The following is a 20,545-nucleotide window of genomic DNA, read 5'->3' as shown; positions in this document are numbered from 1 at the left end:
CATTTTTTTGTGGCACATTGCGTTTAACACCCCCACACCACATTCTCTTTATGCTCTTCCTCACATACACGTGACGAATGGTTTATACGTCCAAGGCTAGTGGCAAACTTCTGTAGAGGGCTTTGTGGGCTGTAGGGTCTCTCTGGCCATATGTAGCAGTTGGAGACAATATGTAAATAAACAAGAATGGCTTTGTTCCAGCGAAACTTACTTTACTAATTTAATTAATTTAATTTAATTAATTTAATTTAATTTTATTATTTTATTTTACTAATTCTTTTTCCCCCCTTTTTTCAAATTTATTTTTTAAAAAATTTACATTCAGTTAGTTTTCATGTAGTGTAACAGTGATTTCAGGAGTAGATTCCTTAATGCCCCTTACCCATTTAGCCCATCCTTCCTCCCACACCCCCTCTGGTAACCCTCAGTTTGTTCTCCATATTTAAGAGTGTCTTGGGTTTTGTCTCCCTCCCTGTTTTTATATTATTTTTGCTTCCCTTCCCTTGTGTTCATCTGTTTTGTCTCTTAAAGTCCTCCTGTGAATGAAGCCATATATTTGTCTTTCTCTGACTAATTTCGCTTAGCATAATACCCTCTAGTTCCATCCATGTAGCTGCCAATGGCAAGATTTCATTCTTTTTGATTGCTGAGTAATACTTCATTGTGTATATATACTGCGTCTTCTTTATCCATTCATCCATTGATGGATATTTGGGCTCTTTCCATACTTTGGCTATTGTTGATAGTGCTGCTATAAACATGGGGGTGCACGTGTCCCTTCGAAACAGCATATCTGTATCCCTTGGGTAGATACCTAGTAATGCAGTTGCTGGGTCATAGGGTAGTTCTACTTTTAATTTTTTGAGGAACCTCCATACTATTTCCAGAGTGGCTGCACCAGCTTGCATTCCCACCAGCAGTGCAAAAGAGATGCCCTTTCTCCACGTCCTCACCAACATCTGTCGTTGCCTGAGTTAATGTTAGCCATTCTGACTTGTGTGAGGTGGTATCTCATTCTGGTTTTGATTTGTATTTCCCTGGTGATGAGTGATGTTGAGCGTGTTTTCATGTGTTGGTTGGCCACCTGGATGTCTTCTTTGGAGAAGTGTCTATTCTGTCTTTTGTCCATTTCTTCACTGCATTATTTGTTTTTTGGGTGTTGAGTTTGATAAGTTCTTTATAGTTTTGGATACTAACCCTTTATCTGATATGCCATTTGCAAATATCTTCTCCCATTCTCGGTTGCCTTTTAGTTTTGCTGATTGTTTCCTTCGCTGTGCAGAAGCTTTTTGTTTTGATGAGGTCCCAATAGTTCATTTTTGCTTTTGTTTCTGTTGCCTCCAGAGATATGTTGAGTAAGAAGTTGCTGTGGCTAAGATCAAAGAGGTCTTTGCCTGCTTTCTCCTCTAGGATTTTGATGGTTTCCTGTCTTACATTTAGGTCTTTCATCCATTTTGAGTTTAGTTTTGTGTCTGGTGTAAGAAAGTGGTCCAGGTTCATTCTTCTGCACGTCGCTGTTCAGTTTTCCCAGCACCACTTGCTGAAGAGACTGTCTTTATTCCATTGGGTATTCTTTCCTGCTTTGTCAAAGATTAGTTGGCCATACATTTGTGGGTCCATTTCTGGGTTCTCTATTCTGTTCCATTGATCTGAGTGTCTGTTTTGTGCCACAGTAAAACTTTATTTAAAGAACAGGTGCCGGGCTGTGGTTTGCCAGGCCCTGACTTATGTCCTCAGATGTGATTTGCAGTGTTATTACTTCAACTTTACTGTGACTCTGTTAAATCAGGCTCCATTGCTGCTGCTGCCCATTTGAGTTGAGAGTTCTAATTAACGAAGAAATCAAGTTCTTGACCTGGAGGAGAAAGAAGACTCCATTTCTTTTCTTTCTTCTTCTTCTTTTTTAAAATGTGTATTAATTTATTTTGAGAGAGTGAGAGTGCAAGCTGGGGAGAGGCAGAGAGAGGAGGGGCGGGGAGAGAGAATCCCAAACAGCCTCCATGCTCAACGAGATTACGACCTGAGTTGAAATCAAGAGTTAAACGCTTAACTGACTAAGCCACCCAGGTGCCCCAAGAAGACTGTTTTTGTGCCTTGGTTTTCTCTGTGCAATGTTGAGGGTGGTGCCTCAAGATTAGGTTTGGGATGTTGAGTAGGAAACACGGGTAACGGTTTCAGTTAGGTTTGTTTCTCTCTCCTTGAAAAGGCCAGGGGCCAGCAGTCTGGGGCTGGTGTGGAGCCCCACGATCGGCAGAGACCCAGCTTCTTCTCTGCGGGTCTCCTTGTGGGGGCGAGATGCCTGCTGCCGGAGCCACAGGGAGGAGGTGGGCCAGGGTTGGGGTGGCCCTCACTGTTCCATCTTTTCAAAGAGCTTTCCTGGGAGCTCCCGCAGTGCTGTCCATGAGCTGCGAGGGCAGTGGGAAATGTGCTGGAGCCAGGCTGAGCTGGCGGCTACCAGGAACAGGATCAGTCTGGAAGGTAGAATGGGAAAATGCTAATTGTGTACATAGGCTGGTAGTTTCTTTGCCCCAGATGTTGAGTTTGTTGGTTTAAAAAAAAAAAAAAAAGGAATAGTATTTTATTTTATTTTATTTTAATTTTTATTTTTTAAAAGTTTTTATTTTAGAGAGAGTGCAAGCGAGGGAGAGGGGCAGAAGGAGAGAATCTTAAGCAGACTCCATGCTCAGTGCAGAGCCCCTGATGTGGAGGTTGATTCCATGACCCTGGGATCATGACCTGAGCCAAAATCAAGAGTCAGATGTTCAACCAACTGAGCCACTCAGGTGCCCCAGGAGTAGTTACATTATAAAACACTTTATACTGTAGAAAATGTGGAAAATAAAGGAATCCAGCAGAAAAAGAGAAAAATCGCTCATCTCACCACCTGTCAGCTTCCAGTTTTCCATGCTGTGTGTGTCTGGCCCCTTTCAATCTTTTATTGTTTTGTTTAGTTTTTCACAGTCATGTAATGCAAATATGCCCTTTCCTAAGTTCTTTACAAACCTTGTTTTCCCCCTTGTGTGGTGTTTGTCTGTTTGCTGGCTGCATAGAATGTTGCCTGGTAAGCTAGTCCCTGGTTTATTTAACCCCTGGAAATAGTGGACGTGCGAACATCCTTGAGGTGAGCCGCTCAGCAGAGGCGTGCTCGAGACTTTGTCCTGAGGCCGGACACCTAGCAGGTCAGCAGATGTGTGGGTTCTTTGCTCTGGGAGGTCTCAATTCGGCCGGATCAACTTGACCTTCCGAGATCAGAAAAGTGGGTGGCTGACCTTGGGCTGTAGAGGTTGCTTGTGTCCCTTCTCTTCCTCTCCTGATACTTGTTAACTGTGATGTTGCTGTAGATGCACTTGGGTGTTTCAGACCTGGCATCAAATAATCCCAGAGAAAAACAGTAAATTGTGACAGCGTGGGAGCAGCCACATTTAAGACTTTATGAAGCGTTCCCATTAGGCTCCTGCCATCCCCATGGCCCTTCAAGACCCACTGCCAGGCTCCTTTCATTTAGATCCCATTATCACCAGGATAGTAATGACCATGGTGCTTGAGCTAATGACTTGGGACTTGGAGCTAGTTTTTCCCTCTCTGCAGTAGCCAGGAGGGAAATGCAGGTACAGCCCTTTCTGCTGCCGAACGTTTCTCTCACAAGCACACCATCCCAACAGCTGAAGGGACATCTCTGGCTGCAGGGTGTGTCCAGCCCAGGAGGAGCTCAGCCCTGGCCTTGAGGTCTTGGGGCTCTGCCTTGGAATTGTTGATTGTGTCTTCGGTCTTTATGCATTGCCAGTCTGTAACCCAGCCACAGACTCCCACCCATCAAGCTCCTTCACTTTTTTAGAAGGTAAAGGTCTGTATTCACTGTAGCATTTCCTTACGTGCTTTAAAAACGTGAACTTTTGGGGCGCCCGGGTGGCTCAGTCCGACTTTGGCTCAGGTCATGATTTCACGGTTTGTGAGTTGGAGTCCTGCGTTGGGCTCTGTGCTAACAACAGCTCAGAGCCTGGAGCCTGCTTCAGATTCTGTGTCTCCTTCTCTTTCTGCCCCTTCCCCGCTTGTGCTCTGTCTCTCTCTGTCTCTCAAAAATAAATAAATGTAGAAATTTTTTTTTTTTTTTAAACGTGAACTTTCATTGCTGTTGTTTCTAATGCCTTGGTTACAAATTGCATGGGTTTTGGTGTCTGCCCCAGCTCATCCTTTCCCATGAGACTTCTTATTTTCATTCTGAATGTGAGGTTTTGCAACTCAAATATTGCATTATATTATAGCAAGACAACTATAATGTTTTACTCCTGCTCAGATTGGTGTGTTACTCACTTTTATTATGTAAACAAACACTCAAAAGTCTTCTCCTAGATACAGACGCCATTATAGAGGCCTGTGGTTCTCGAACATGGGAGGGGAGGGGACCAGGAAGATTTGCCCATAGAGGACATTTGGCAGTTGGAGACACCTCGGGTTGACACGTGGTGGTGGCGGTGGGGTATCTCACGCTACTGGCGTGTCCGGGAATGCCGCTCAACATCCTGCAGCGTTGTAGGGGACGTTAAAGAATTGTTTGGCCAAAAATGTCAGTGGTGCAAGGTTGAAAAACTCTGATGTAGACAAATAGTTCTTTCGTTTTTTAACAGTTTACTTATTTTTTAAATTTACATCCAAGCTAGCATCTAGTGCAACAATGATTTCAGGAGTAGATTCCTTAAACCCCTTACCCATTTAGCCCATGCCCCCTCCCACAACCCCTCCAGCAACCTTCTGTTTGTTTTCCATATTTAAGAGTCTCTTCTGTTTTGTCCCCCTCCCTGTTTTTATATTGTTTTTGCTTCCCTTCCCTTATGTTCATCTGTTTTGTCTCTTAAAGTCCTCATATGAGTGAATTCATATATTTGTCTTTCTCTAATTTCACTTAGCATAGTACCCTCTGGTTCCATCCACATGGTTGCAAATGGCAAGATTTCATTCTTCTTGATTGCTGAATAATACTCCATTGTGTATATATACCACACCTTCTTTATCCATTCATCCATCGATGGACATTTGGGTTCCTTCCATACTTTGGCTATTGTCGATAGTGCTGCTATAAATATGGGGGTGCATGTGCCCCTTCGAAACAGCACACCTGTATCCCTCGGATAAATACCTAGTAGTGCAATGGCTGGGTCGTAGGGTAGTTCTATTTTTAGTTTTTTGAGGAACCTCCATACTGTTTTCCAGATGGCTGCACCAGTTCAGACAAATAGTTCTTTAGGTGTTTTCCTACGAATATTAGTAAATAGTTTTATAAGCAGTACGATTAGTTACACATACTAATTTATAACCTGTTTTTGAAATGTATTATATTATGAACATCTGTGTCCATGAATATGCACTTACGTTGTGCTTTTAAGCCTTGGCTGTATGGTATTCCCCTGTGTGATCATGGCATGAGTTTTTGGAGATTTCGGTTATTTGTAGTGTTTTGCCGCTGGAAGCACGCTAGGTTTTGTTTGTATTTTGCCTTCTGTGCCTCAGCTGCTTGTTTCCTGCCCACTGTCGGGGTCGGGGGAGGCAGTGTGGGCACCACCTGCACACCTGGGGTGCCCTTTGTTAGTGCCCCCTCCCTCCCCTGCCAGGGCCCACTGCCTCCAGCATCCTGCTCAGGGTGTCCTCCAGTCTGTAAAGTTTTCCACACTTGGAGCACATTTCAAAGCTTAATAAAGAAATAATCCCAAGTGTTTGTCATATTTCTGTTTTAGGTATAACTTTTACTTTTTGCTTCGTCTTGCTTTTTGTTCCTTTTTAAAAATGTACCGTCTGATGGATTACATGTGCTTTTGGCCTCTGGCCCAGTTGGCTTTGCTCCCTACCTGAGCATCCTGTGTTCCCCGGGACAGGTATCCTGAGATGGGTTGGGGGCTTGGGTGGGGCAGGGGGTGTTTGGCTTAGGCTGTGTGCTCTGGGCCCTTGGGCAGGTGGCATAGCTGTGGTTGGGGCCTCCTTTTGACCCCAAAGCTGTCCTGAGACTGGAGAGGAGTGCAGCTTTAGAGAGCAAGTGTCCTGTGAGCAGTTTGTGCTTGGGCTCCTCTCTGGGGGTCTGGCTCTGGGGGTCTGGCTCTGGTACCAGTTGGGTACCTGGGGGTCTGAACCTGCATCCTGGGGCTGCTTTCACCCAGGCACCTCCAGGAGCTTGTTTGCATGGTGCTATTTTTGTGTTGCGTGTGGCACTCTGTGAGGAAGTCCGTTGTCTACGCACATCCCAGCTGTTTTGAATAGTCCGGGTCTCAGGGGGCTTCAAGGTAGGGATTTGTGTGTGGCGAATCCAGAGTTTTGGGCAGCATCAGAACAGCAGGATGTGAGTAACAGGAAGTGACAGAAATTACCAAATGTGCCAGATACTTATTCTTGGCCACCTTTCCGAGTCCTGCAGGCTGGGGCGCTATATTTAGCACAGTATTTCCAGGTTCCTGATCCTGCCCGGACACTGTTCCTTTGCTCCTCTTTTGGTCAGTGGCTGAACTTTGAGGTGCCGATTTGTTACTCTGGTGCCTCTGGCCTACCACGGTGACCCACGGGGTCTTGTCCGTCCGTCAGTTTTAAAGCTCAAGTTTTGTTCTTGCTGGGCCACTTCAATTCCGACCCAGTTTTGAGCAGTTGGAAAATGTTCTCCAAGAGGGCAGGTAAGAGTCCCAGCTGTTGGGGGGCAGTAGGGCCAGGTGATGCTGTGTGGGAAGGCAGCTGAGAAGTAAGGGTTTAAAACGAAGTAAGAGGGAGGAATTGAAGATTGCTGTAAGCATCCCTAGAGGGTTGATCTTTGTGTTGTATTTCTTAGAAGTGGAAGGCTGGGATTCTTGAAGCCATAGGCGTGGTGATGTGACTTCACCCACATGCTAGAAACCTCTTTGGTCTCCACCTGGTCAGGCAGAAAGCCTGCAGGTCGGGTAGACTTCTCTTTGATGAATTTCCGTTGTCTGAACGTTGTCCCGGGAGAGATTTCACCCCACCATCCCTGAGACAAGTAGTGCGGAGCCTGGGAAATTGTCTGTCCAGGCGGAGTGCTCACTCCTCATTTGAAGTGCCGTTGACTCCAGTGATTCTCTCCCAGTGCGGTTGGACCGCACTTCGGGCAGCTGCTGACCAGATGCCACGTGGGCTGCTCGGTGTCCTCTGCTCCCAGCTGTCCGCTGTGACTGCCATCTCGCTGTACGGGCAGCTGGGGAGCCTTGTCCACTCTGACCTGTGCTGGCCTGGGGACCGACCAGCGTCTTCCTGCCGGAGGACAGCAGGTGATGGCCCCAGCTGCCAACGGCAGGAGCATCCTGCTGCGTTCCCCCTAGAATGAGCCCGAGTGACAGGCGCTGACGCCCATTTTGCAGGTTGAGAAGCTGAGGCTTAGGGACAGGTCGTCTGCACCGGGGGCTCTGTGATATTTGTCTGTCTGCTGTGTGGTACCGCCCTCTCTGCCGCGTGCCCGTACCCTCGCTCAGGCTTACTGAGCGGGCTTGTCCTCGAGCAGCAGGACGTGTATCTCCGTGTGCTTTGATAATCCTCGAAAAGGAAGTTTCTAGGGTTTGATATTAGCTTCCGGTGGCTGCCATCCTAAAGATTCACAGAAAGGGGCGTGTCGGAGAGGTGTTTTTGTTGGTCTCTAAAAGCTTCCTTCTCAACAGTCCAACCGGTACCTTCCCCTTCCTCCCTCCATAAACTATCGGCCTTCTTTTCACACACTGAGCCAGTTCTCTAGAATGCAGGAGTCTGTTCTAGGGTGAGAAGCTGGAGGGCAAATCGGGAATAATTGTGTCTGCCGCGGATGGCACAGCAGCCAGCGGAGGCAGCCGGTGCACAGTGCCCCGGGAGCGCCTGCAGGAGGGCATTACGTCGCTGCGTGATCGTGTGCGAGAACAGCACGGCGTGCTCAGGCGCGCTGACGGTTCTGCGTCAGGGGCAGAATCTGTCCGCAGGCATGCTTTCAGGCCGAGCCGTTCCCTTCTCCGAGGCTAGACCATACGCTAGAAGTACTTAAACTGTGTGCACCGTGCGTGTGTATTTTTATATATACACATACAATAAACGATAAGCTATAAATGTAAGACATACTGTGTAATCTCAAGCTCTGGCTTAGGGGTTTTAGCATAGGTTTGTGCCAAAATGTTTAACCTTTAAAACATTATTAAATATTTCAGGCTTTCAAAAAGTGACACGGTGGACAACTGTGTATACTTCCCAGCCCGAGAACGAGAACGAAACTGTGCGGATAAATTTGAAGTCTTTTATAGTCCGGATCCTACCTACCCATCCCCCTTGCCCTCCCTCCCCAGAGGTCACCCTAGTTCTGAGTTTGGTGTTTATCGTGTGCGTGCTTCTTTATCCTTTTTCTACTCCCATATGTAGGTATAAACAGCATGTAGTATTTGGCCGGGTTTACAGTTGTGAGTAAATGGCATCATGCCGTGTTGTATCTCCTGCAACGTGCCCTTTTTCCCCAGCGTTGCGTTTCCAAGATTTATCTGTGTGGACACGTTTGTCTTCAGTTAAGTGGCTCCAGGTTTAAAATGACTGATTCCTGATTCCTGGAATCAAGTCAGTTTCTGGGGAGTGGGGCACGAACCTCAGGACTTTGGATGGGTACGGCTGTCGTCTGAGGATCATGTGCTCAGTTGTGAGTGTGTGGCTTACGTAGTGGCCCCGCGTGCAGAGCATCCCACACTCGACCTGTGTCTTCCCAGCTTTGGCCGTTACAAACAGCACTGCCATTCGTACACTTGCCTCCCCGGGTGCCCAGGCACGAGTCTCTAGAGTGTGGCTGTAAGGATCGAGCTGTCAGGTGTGAACATCTTCCGCTTGACGAGATATTGTCAGGTTGCTCTCTAAAACTTAATTTTTTTAAAACTCCCACCAGCAGTGGTAATTTATGAGCGGTCTCATTTCTTTTCTTATTGTAGCCAGGCTCACGGCAAGGCAAAGACCCCATGGATGTCGTAAGGCATTGGTCACGGTCAAGATTTTGACCGATAGACACCTCAACCTCAGCGTGTCTGAAATTGAGCCACAGACTGCTCCCCCCACTTCAAGGCCTGTTCACAGCCTCCTCCGTCCCAGGAGGGGAGCTGATCTTGCCAGCTATTCAAGGGGTGCTTGTTGGCTCCTCTTTGTCCTGTACCCTGTCCAGCGTGTCCGGAAACCCTGTTGCCTTCAGGACGCCAGAGTGCAGCCACTCCCCTTCCCTTCTCTCTGGATGGCAGTGCCACGCACCCTCCCCCAAAGGTCCTGACTTCTGCCCGGCCCTGTACATTCAGTTTTCAGTAAAGCTCCCAGAATGCTGCTTTTTAAACCTAAGTCACATGTCAGTCTTCTCAGAAGCTCCACCATTTCCCATTTCACTTGGCGTGAAGGCCAAAGCTCTTGGTGGTTGGTGCCTGCCTGACGCTCCATGGCCAGTTCCTTCTGCAAGTTCATGCCTGGCTCCTCTGCCCCTGTTCACTTTGCTCCAGCCACCAGCTGGACCACCTCTTCCTTTCCACGTTCTTCCAGTCTTTTCCAGTGAGGCCCGTGTTAACCCCGACCTCCTTTGTCTGGTCTTTTTTCGATAGATTTATCACCAGCCACTACTCCCCATGCTGTATAATCTACTATAGTATTTAGTATTCATTTCCTGTCTGCATTTGAATGTAAGCCCCATGAGAGCAGGGTCTTATCTGTTTCACCTGTCTGTTCAAGTGAAAGATTGCTTGAATTTATTTCTGAGAAGAAAGGAAGAACTTGGAGCCCAAACAAGAGGGTGGGGCGTGGGAGAGGAGGTTGAAGCTGGCTTGTGGGGGACTGTCAGCAGAAGGACATGTCTAAGTGGGAGCAGGGACCTCGAGGGTCCTGTCTGGTTGGCGGTGGGATCTGTGGGTCTGAAGCTGGGGGAGCGGCTTGTCTTGCGGGGTTTCTGGTTGCTCCCCAAGCGCACCTGCAGTTGGGGTGGGGGCGCTGGGGTCGCCCCGTCCAGGAAGTGCAGTGCTGTGTGTGGTTCTGACATCCTCCTTCCATGGCTGCAACGAGACACAGCTTCATTGATTTTTCAAGCACTGTCGTGTGTCGAAATGAGTCCTGCCATTTCCGGTGCTCTCTTTTGTGGAGGCTTGAGTTCCAGGCCACGTGTCACAGCCGGATAACCGTGAGCTCTGTGACCTCACATGTGCTTCCCTGCAGTCAGGTATACGGAGAGGACCTGCTTTGGATTTCTTAGAGAATGTGCACTGAAGGTGTGTCCACATACTTCCTTGGCAAGTCAGACGTTTCATGAGTATGCACTACCTACAAATGACTTTAACAAGATAAGATTACACTTTTAATTTATGCCGAGTGAGACCACAGATGCACTTGTCCTTAAAGAAATGCAACATTGTTCTGGAGTTACTCCCTGTTTTCCCAATTTAAACATATTAGATATTAGAAAATGTTGACTGCGGTTATTTTCAATTAAGCCTTTTATTTTGAGACCATTGTAGATTCACATGGAATTGAAAGCATACAGGGATCCTTTGTGTTCTCTACCCAGTTCCCCAGCGGTAACGTCTTGTGAAACTATAGTACAACATCACAAGCAGGATGTTGACATAGATACCGTCAAGAATGTTTCCATGTCCACAGGGATCCATCTGGTGCCCTTTGATAGCCACACCCACCCTCTTCGTTAACCTGGGGCAACCCCTGTCTGTTCTTCGTTTCGGCAATTTTGTTTTCTCAAAAATGATCTATACATGGGAGAATACGGTATGTAACCTTTTGGGATTGGCTTTTTTCCCACTCAGCATAACTCCCTGGAGTTCCCCCAGGTTGTCGTGTATTTGATAGTTGTTCCTTTTTATTACTGAGTAGTATTCCATGGAAAGGGTGTGTTGTGGTGTGTTTAATCATTTGCCACTAACGGGCATCTGGGTTGTTTCCAGTTTTTGGTGATTGCAAATAAAGCTGCTGTGGACATTCATGGACACGTTTTTTGTGTTGAACACAAGTCTTCATTTTTTGGGGATAAATGCCCAGGAGTGGAATTGCTGGGTCTACGGCAGCTGCACGTTTGGTTTTTTAAGAAATTGCTACACTGTTTTTGCAGAGTGGCTGTACAATTTTACATGCCCACCAACAGTGTGAGCTGATTTCCCTACATCCTCTCCGGCATTTGGTGTTGTCGCGGTTTCTTATTTGAAGCCGTTTAGTGGGTATCTAGTAATAGTGCATTGTGATCTTAATCAGCATTTCCTTCGCGGCTAATGAGGTGGGATACCTTTCTTTGTGCTTATTTGCTTCTGCAGATCTGACAGCCCGGGGTGTGGCCTGCAGGGATGGACATTTCTACTTGGCCTTCTCTGGACACTACCTGGTGGGGTGCTGGAGTGCCTCACTTTTGCCCCGTGCTGTGGGGGTGGGGGCCACAGTGTTTTCTGTGGTGTTTGACTGGAGTGACGTGGTCATTGGCAACTCTACTGCTATTGATTTCTGTCCTGTTTGCCCGTTCCTGGTCCCACACTTAGGGAGAAGCAGGCTTTTGATAGGCTTTTTAACTCTTCCTGGCTCATTGCTCTTTCTGGTTGCTGGCTTTCTCAGTCCTGCTCTAGGATGTCTGGGGTCAGCAGAGACCCCACAGAGCTCCACCATGTGCCATTCTGAGGCCCTGGGCCCCTGTCTGCCTGCTTCTCTCCGCCTTTCAGAGCCTTTTCATATTTTTTTAAATAGCTAATGTCCAGGGTTTTAGTGGTGCTTAGCCAGAGGAGTAGGAAGAAGTATGTCTAAGGTTCTTCCTGGAAGCCGAAGTCTGCTTGTTACTTTTCTTATTTTTTGGACCCGCAGAGTTGACACAGCGTGTCTGAGCGGCCCTCAGTGCAGGCTGCCTGTCTGCCCCGCCTGCACGTCGTGGCCTTTGGACCGTCTCAGGCCCAGGGCCTGGTGTTAATCAGCGTTCAGGTGGTTTGGTTTGGCCCGTGGTTCCAGCACGGCAGAGTCTGCAGGCTCTTGATCTTTTTGTCATTTAAGGTCACTTTTATGAACGAGAGGCACATCCAGATAAATCTGTGATTAGAAACTGCTGGACAGAACATGGCCGGTGAGTCAGGGACTGCCCTTGTCATCATCTTGCAGATCTCCTTTCTCCACCCTCTCATTTCAAGCTCTTGGGGAACCTGGTCAAAGAGGGGTGGGCGGGGCAGTGGGCAGATGACTCAGTGAGATGTCCCTGTCGTCCTTGCACTGGTGGCCCAGTCCGGTGCCCCTGCCAAAAAGGAAATGCACTGTGCCAGACCCTGCTTGTTCTGAGAGCCCGGGAAGACTGTTGGTGAGTGCCAGCTCCTCCCCCACCCCAGGCCCTCCGTGCTGGCTTTATTCTATTGCAGTCTTGCCGGGAATCCAGGAGGGACACTGCCCTTGGGTAGAGGTCAGGAGCCAGTCTGCCTGGCGTCCCGGCCCCTGCTTCCTTAGCCGTGGGTCTCAGGGCTTCGGTCTCCTCTCTGGACACCTGCTTTATCAGGCTGTGGAGAAGACAAAGTGTGCAAACACCTGTAAATACGCAGCAGGTTTCCCGAGACTACCGAGTGCCCGGCGTTGGAGCCTGCCACTGGCATGTGACACCCTCTTCGTTGTCCCTGTCATAAGAGCTAGTGTGTGTGTACTTCAGGAGCCGCTTTCTTCCTTTGAGCATTACTTCTTTGTTCTCTGGCATGCCTCCCTTTTCACCTGTATTTCTCAAAGACCATTTGCCCATAGTTTAGGAACCTCCTTGGCTAACTCTCCCCCGGACACCGGGAGATAGTTTTGTCAGGCGGGGGCATCTCAGATTTGTTTGGAGCATCTAGGTATTTCCGCATACCTCCTGGAAGACCATTTGTATGAAAGGATGGAAGCAACAGTTCTCATTTCAAGTAAAACTTCTAAGGCTCTATTTTAGAGTCTTCAGCATATATTATAAACCTAAGGCTTTATTTTGTTTTTCATCATGGTAAGTCCACTCTTTTATCCCCATCGCCTATTTCCCCCATCCTTCTAGCCCCCCTCCCCTCTGGCAACCATCAGTTTATTCTCTATAGTTGGGAGAGAAGAGTCTTGTGTCTCTTTTTTCCTTTGCTCACTTGTTTTGTTTCTTTAATTCCACGTTTTCCAACAAATCATATGGTATTTGCCTTTCTCTGACTGGCTTATTTTGCTTAGCATAACGTACTCTGCTTCCATCCCTGTTCTTGCCAACGGCAGGGTTAAGATTTTATTCTTTCCTGTGGCTGAGTGATATTCCATTGTATGTAAATACCACAGCTTCTTGATCCATTTCTATGTCAATGGAAACAGGGTGTTTCCATGTCTTTGCTATTGTAAATAAGGCTGCAGTAATCATGGGGTGCATGTATCCCTTCAATTAGTGTTTTCTTATTCTTCCTTCAGGTAAATACCCAGTAGTGTGATTATTGGATCTTAGGGTAATTGTTTTTAACTTTTTGAGGAACCTCCATACTCTTTTCCACGATGGCTGCACCAGTTTACATGCCCACCATCATTGCAGGAGGGTTCCTTTTTCTCCACACCTTCGCCAACGTCTGTTGTTTCTTATAATTTTGATTTTAGCTATTCTGACAGATGTGAGGTGGTATCTCATTGTGATTTTGATTTGCATTTCCCTGATGATGAGTGATGTTGAGCATCTTTTCATGTTTCCAGATCTGTTGTCCATCCGGATGTCTTCTTTGGAGAAATCACTGCTGTCTTCTGACCATTTTTAATTGGATTGTTTGGGGCTGGGTTTGGTGTTGTATCAGTTCCTTATATATTTTGGATATTAACCCTTTATTGAATATGTCATTTGCAAATATCTTTTCCCATTCTGTAGGTTCGTTGTCTTTAGTTTTATTGATTGTTTCCTTTACTGTGCAGAAGCTTTTTATGTTGCTGTAGCTCTAATAGTTTATTTTTGCTTTTGTTTCCCTTGCCACAGGAGGCAAATCAAGAAAAATGTTGCTCTGGCCGATGTCAGAGAAATTACTGCCTGTGCTGTCTTCGAGGATTTTTATGGATCTAATCCGTTTTGAGTTTGTTTTTGTAGATGGTGAAAGGAAGTGGTCCAGTTCCATTCTTTTGCATGTAGCTGCCCAGTTTTCCCATCATTTGTTGAAGAGACTTTTCCCCATTGGATAGTCATTCCTTCTTTGTTGAAGATTAATTGACCACATCACTGTGGATTTATTTCTGTGTTTTCTATTCTTTTCTACTGATCTATGAGTCTGTTTTTGTGCCAGTACCATACCGTTTTGATCATGGCAGCTTTATAATATGACTTGAAGTCTGGAATTGTGGTCTCCCCAGTTCTCTTTTTCTTTGTCAAGATTGCTTTGACTGTTTCAGGTCTTTCATGGTTCTATTCAGATTTTAGCATTAGTTTGTTCTAGTTCTGTTAAAAATGCTGTTGGTATTTTGATAGGGATTGCATTAAATGTGTAGATTGCTTTGGGTAGTATAGATGTTTTAACAATATTCTTCCAACCCATAAGCGTGGAATGTCTTTCCATTTCTTTGTTGCATCTTGAATTTCTTTCATCATTGTTTTATAGTTTTCAGAGTACAGGTCTTTCAGCTCTTTGGTTAAGTTTATTCCTGGATAGTTTACTGTCTTTGATGCAGTTGTAAATGGGATTATTTTCTTAGTATCACTCTCTGTTGCTTCATTATTAGTGTATAGAAATGCTACGGATTTCTGTATATTGATTTTGTATTCTGTGACTTTACTGAATTCATTTATCAGTTCTGGTAGTTTTTTTTTTTTTTGTAGAGTCTTTAGGGTTTTCTGTATATAGTATCATGTCATCTGCAAATAGAGTTTTACTTCCTTACTACTTTGGATGCCTTTTATTCTTTTTGTTGTCTGATTGCTGTGGCTAGGACTTCCAGTACTGTGTTGAATAAAAGTGGTGAGAGTGGATGTCCTTATCTTGTTCCTGATAAGGGGGAAAGCTCTCTGATTTTTTTCACCAATTGAGCATGGTGTTGGCTGTGGGTTTTTCATATATGGACTTTACTGTGTTGGGGTATGTTCCCTCAAGACCTGCTTTGCAGAGGGTTTTTTTTTTTTATCATGAATGGATGTTGTGCTTTGTCAAATGCTTTTTCTACATCTATTGAAATGATTATATGGTTTTAAGAAAATGTTTATTTATTTATTTGGAAAGAGAGAGAGAGAGGATACGAATGAATCTCCCAAGCAGGCTCTGCACTGTCAGCACAGAGTCTGACATGGGGCTCGAGCTCATGAACCGTGAGATCGTGACCTGAGCCGAGATCAAGAGTCAGACGCTTAACTGACTGAGCCACCTAGGCGCCCCTGTTTTTTAATTTTTTTTTTAACTTTATATATGCATAATGAAATTATATGAATATTTATGTTCTTCTGTGCCTGGCTTCTTTCTTTCAGCATGTAAAGTACATTGTATTATTGGGTTAGCAGCAGATGGTTCCTTGTTGTTGTTCTGTCATGTCCCCTATATTAATACATTACAGTGCATTTACACACTCTACCAGTGCTGGGTGTTTGGGTTGTGTCCATTGTAGGCCTGTTAGCAGTAGTGATGCTATAAATGTTTTTGTGCCTTGAGGAGGAGGATACGTGTTTGTGTTTCCGATGGGCGCTTGGGTGGAATTGCCGAGCCACGGGGTGTACGAGAGTTCAGCTCTACTGTTTTAGAGAGTAGCTGTGCCCGACTGCCTCCCGCTGGTGCCGAGCAAGTGTTCAGTTCCTCTGCATGCTCACCAACACTCACTTGTGTCCATCTTTTCAGCCCAGCCACTGGGAAAGGTGTTCCGTGCTGGGGTTTTAATGCCCGCTTCCCAGATGACTGACAAAGTTGAATGCATTTTCGTGTGCCTTGTTGGTCATTTGTGAAATAAGCGTTCGAGGCTTTTGTCCATTTTTCTGTTAGTTGGTCTCTTTTCTTATTGATTTTTAAATTCTTTCACCTTCAGGAGACTTGCGCTAAGTGACTAAGGACTCACACCTGTTTATTGCTTTCCTAGCCTGCCTCCGAGGAGTAGGAGAGACATGCTTCCACTCTATCCTCTGTGACCTGTGTTCTCTTTCAGCCTCCCTCATCCTTCCAGCGTCAAGGTCTGCGTGTGCTTTCACTCTCCAGCTCGTGGGTTTGCGTGTTGTGGTCTGTCACCTTGCTCTGCGGTATTAACTCTGCCCTGTCCCTTGGTACCAAGCCTGCTCATTCCAGTCATGGGTCCTGGCTCACCGAATCTCTGTGGTGTCACTGATTGGTCCTATCAAGTTCATATATGACCCTGCTTTTAATTCGCATTTATCATTTCAGTTGATTGAGTTACATGAGCCATTTCTGCGCTTGAAAAACACAGAGCATTTTTGGTCTGTAAAGTCTTATCCTCGGGGATGGTTTTACCTCTTTTTGCACCGTTCCTTGATTTTTAAGAGGGATGGTCTTGGCTACAGTCCAACAGAAGGACAGTTTTAATATTTGTAGGAACGTTTCTTCCCGCCTTCTTCCTGCCCTGCTGAGCTGGATGAGCAGCCGGGAGAGGTCTCATCCAGCACCTGCTTCTCTCCTGGGACCTGTCCTGCCCACTGTGTCTCCAAAGTCAAGGGATTGAATAAGAAGCCCCGTCCAAGACAGCTCTCATTAACAGTCACTCATTTTCCTTTCTCCTGAAGAGGCCCTCCACCCTCACCTCTCTCGTGCATTGGTCCCAGGCTGCTCTTCAGGGAACAAAGAGGGACTGGCGGGAGCCTTTGCCGGGGCGTGTGATACTGCTAGCCGGTGTTCGGGAAGCTTCCCCCATGGCCGGAAGGCCGTTGAGGACCTTGCCAGGGGACCAGGGTGAGGAGGAGCCTTGTGAGGAGATTGACCAGTCTTGCGGGTGGCTAAGAAATAGGGACTCTGTCTCGAAGGTGACAGAATGTGCTGGGAGAGGAGCAGGAGAAGCGGAGAATCTTCTGTGACAAATCTCATGATCTGGGACGCGGGCTGTTGGCACCTGAATGGTCTCAGGAGGGAGGTGTCACATGGTCCTATCAAACAGATAATGCTCCAAGATCAGGCCCTAGAGTCTGAAGCAACGCCGAGAGTGAGTGGCAGGTGCGTGCACGTGAGGACACGCTTTCACGTTCGGATGACCCTGGGGTGTGACACTGTCATTACGGCCCCAGTGTCCAGAGGGGCATGTGGAGGCCTGGCGAGGGGAGTCAGCTGCTTCAGTTACCCAGCTCGTCAGGGCTTCAGACCTGGAGGCGCGTCTTAAAAGCTGTGTGTTGGGCCCTATGGGAGTCCTGTGCATGCTGGTCCCATTCGATCCCATTCGATCCCATAACAACCCAGGCCAGGTAACTTTATCATCCCCCTTTTCCAGAATAGAAATGAAGACAGTCTGCCCATTTTTCCTGGCTGCTCAGTGGCTGGGTGGGGTTCAGATCTGAGTCTGTCTGAGGCTTCTTCAAACATGCACAAGTAGGAGTTTTTTTAAAAAGGCTGAAACCAGGTTCTTGGATATTCATCCGTCAGTGTTTACTCCCTGTAAACAGTTACACGGATTGAAGAAGTGAGGTCATCTGTCTTTTGTTTCATTAACTTAAACACAACAGTTTTGTCTATAACTTGCTGTCCAGTGGTGCCCAGTACTCACAAAGCTATTCCATGAAACCTCTCTCCTTTGGCACGTGGAAGATGGTTGACCCAAAGATTCGATGACATAGCTGAATTCTGGAATAATGTGGGTACTTCATCTTGTAAAGATTGTCACCGGACTAGCAGAAACAAAACCTGAAATAGAACGGACCTAAAAAATGTCATTGTTCTCTCCTGTAGCTGTCACGTTGTATAATTCTGCATAGAATCCCTGAGTTATAAAAAATATATTCTCTTCTCTAACTGTATTTTACACCGATAAAAATGCTTAAATATTAAAACCCACCCAAGAATGAATGAAAAGAAATGTTTGCTGAGATTTTATAGACGGTTACTGATGAAAATTCCATAAGCACCGACCCCAGGCCATTGGCAGTTGCCAGCACTCCCATGGTCTTCTGTGCAAAGCACCCGCCAGCCCCATTCACACTACCGCTTTGTCTTCAGGGCCTGTGTCAGTGTCTGAAATTGTTTTCTTGTTTCTCTGCCTTTCCCCAGTATAAGTTCTCTGTGAGTGGGAACCTTGCCTGTATAGTCTTAGAATCTCAGGTGTGGAGCAGACACTCGTCATGCACTTGCCCAGCAGATGCTGGGATGTGGGCTCTTCGTGGCACTGTCCAGGTGTAAAGGAGTGTGGCTGTCACCCTCACCCCCACCCTCAGGAGGGCATCCAGCTTCTCTGGTTCTGTTTTCTCTGCCCTCCAGTCTTCCCTCCCCCTCCCCTAGCTTCCCTTCTTTCTACACCCAGTTTGGCCCCTGTGTGTAGTTATCCCTGTCACCTTGGTGACGTGAGAGAATGAACCATGCATTTGTGACCCAGCTCTAATTATCCCCTTCTGTGATTAAGCTTTACAGGTGGTTATAGAAATCACCAAAGAGATAATCTATAAAACACCATTTCTAAGTTTTCTGAGCCAGAAACATGATCATCTTAATAATATAAATTAAAGCTAGAAGATGGGCAGAGATCCAGAAGTTAACATGTTTTATTGGTGCAGCCTTGGGGAAGCAGGCGTTTTCCTAACACTGCTGGTGGGAATGCAGAAAGCACAAGCCCTGGGGAGGGATTTCAGCTGCAAAATTACAAATGCGCTTATTCTTTGTGAGGGCAGTTCTGCTTCTAGGAACTTCTCCCCCACATACACTGGGAAGCACATGAGGTCTGTGCAAAGGCCATTCATTGCGGCACTGTTTGAGATAGGAAAGGATTTTCAACAACAGAAGATTTCTATTAATAGAGGGGCGCCTGGGTGGCTCAGTTGGTTAAGTGTCCAACTTTGGCTCAGGTCGTGATCTCATGGCTTGTGAGTTCGAGCCCAGAGTCAGGCTCTGTGCTGACAGCTCGGAGCCTGGAGCCTGCTGCTTCCGATTCTGTGTTTCCTTTCTCTCTCTGCCCCTCCCCTACTCACCCTCTGTCTCTCTCAAAAATAAAATAAACATTAAAAAAAAAAAAAGATTTCTGTTAATAGAGATCTGGTTGAATGGACTCTCGTGCTTCTGTCCAGCAAAGCTCCGTGCAGCCCTAAGAAAGAGTAAAGAGATGCTCCATGTTGCTAAGGAGAGGTGGGCAAGATAGATAATTAGATGAAAAAGCAGAGATGGAGAAAAGTGTGTATGATATACTCCTGTTTTAGAAGGGGACTATGAATATATGTATGTGTTTGCATGTGTCTTAAAAATGCAGGGATAAACCATACTCTTATTTACTTTTATAAAGCTGCATATGGGGAAGGGAGGGCCCCAGGGTGGAGGGGACAGAAGGAAAAGCTGGACTTCTGACTACACCTTGTTTTGTGGATTTGACTTTAGAACCATGCAGATATTTTACATCACTGTAAAACAGAAGTACATAAAAAGTTATTTTTCTAAAATTTTGGTATTCACTATCAAATTTTTTCCCCAAAGTATATATCCTATTTAGTTTCTATCATTGCTTGAGGAGAACTCTTTTCTCCCATACTTTTGCCAACACTGGATTACCGTCTTTCAGAACTTTGCCAGTCTGTTGGCAGACTGTTGGCTGTTTTCATTCGTGTTCCCCAATGACTAGAGCAGTTAAGCATCTTTTATTTGTTAGCCCTTTTGTACTTCTTCTCTGAAATGCAAGTTTATAACCTCTTTTTGTAAGAAAGACTCTTCTATTGGTTTGTAAAAACTCTTTATATGTTGTAGATACAGTTTACATTTGTTGATTATCACCAGGTTCCTGACCTCATTTCCAGTTAAATTGTTGAGGCCCTTCAGTGTAGTAACTGGTTGTTTTTTCTCTTGTCACATATCACAAGGTTTTGTACAAGGACATCATGTATGGTGCATTTGAAGTACTCCATTCCTAGAGTAACTTGGACCAATTTCCCTAAACTGGTCACGTGCCGGACCTTAGTTTGTGAGCTCTTTGGAGTGATGGCAACTGTGTTTTCTTTTTTCTTTTTAAACGCTTCCTGTGGCTTATTACCATGTCTGAGTAGCAGGTGGTCGGTGAATGCCCACTTGCTTGATTTTTGGTGAATGTATACATTGAATTTGATTGTCTTTTTGGTTTGAGATTTTTCTTGATTTTTAATGACCCACGATAATCATTTTTATGTTGTGTTCAATTGAGAATCTGAACGAATCGGTCATTTTTCATAAAAATGTACACACACACACACATAACAGAAGGAGATGTGGAGAAGTTTTGCAGCGGTTAGCGTTTGTCCTTTGCTCTCGCTGTACCGCCTGGTTCTTGTTTCGTCCCACAGGTCATCACTCCATGTAGGAAGCTCATCTTATGTGCTGACCACAGGAAAGAGATGGAAGACTGGATTGCAGCGCTGAAGACTGTCCAGAACAGGGAGCACTTTGAGGTTCAGAAAGACAAATGTCCCTCCTTGGGGCCCGCCCCTGAATACTCTGCCGTCCCAGTGTTTCCACGTGTGGACCGA

At 46.1% G+C, this 20,545-nt stretch overlaps 1 protein-coding gene across 12 annotated transcripts in view; it reads left to right on the top strand.

Moving 5' to 3' along the window:
- DGKD (diacylglycerol kinase delta) overlaps positions 1 to 20,545 on the top strand; it is a 113,043-nt gene that overhangs the window by 53,641 nt on the left and 38,857 nt on the right. For 9 of the 12 annotated variants that reach the window (XM_060624221.3, XM_060624220.3, XM_060624225.3 and 6 more), the window contains one exon: positions 20,363 to 20,467. In XM_060624221.3, the coding sequence (XP_060480204.2) occupies positions 20,363 to 20,467 (105 nt within the window). Of the gene's footprint in view, positions 1 to 6,435; positions 6,651 to 12,031; positions 12,056 to 12,184; positions 12,284 to 20,362; positions 20,468 to 20,545 lie in introns of those variants that run through there. The other 3 variants (XM_060624227.3, XM_078450768.2, XM_060624226.3) reach the window with 3 other exon arrangements.

Source organism: Panthera onca, chromosome C1 (genome assembly GCF_046562875.1).
Source record: "Panthera onca isolate mPanOnc1 chromosome C1, mPanOnc1 haplotype 2, whole genome shotgun sequence".
Classification (NCBI taxonomy): domain Eukaryota; kingdom Metazoa; phylum Chordata; class Mammalia; order Carnivora; family Felidae; genus Panthera; species Panthera onca.
This window is presented reverse-complemented; position numbering and strand designations above follow the sequence as displayed.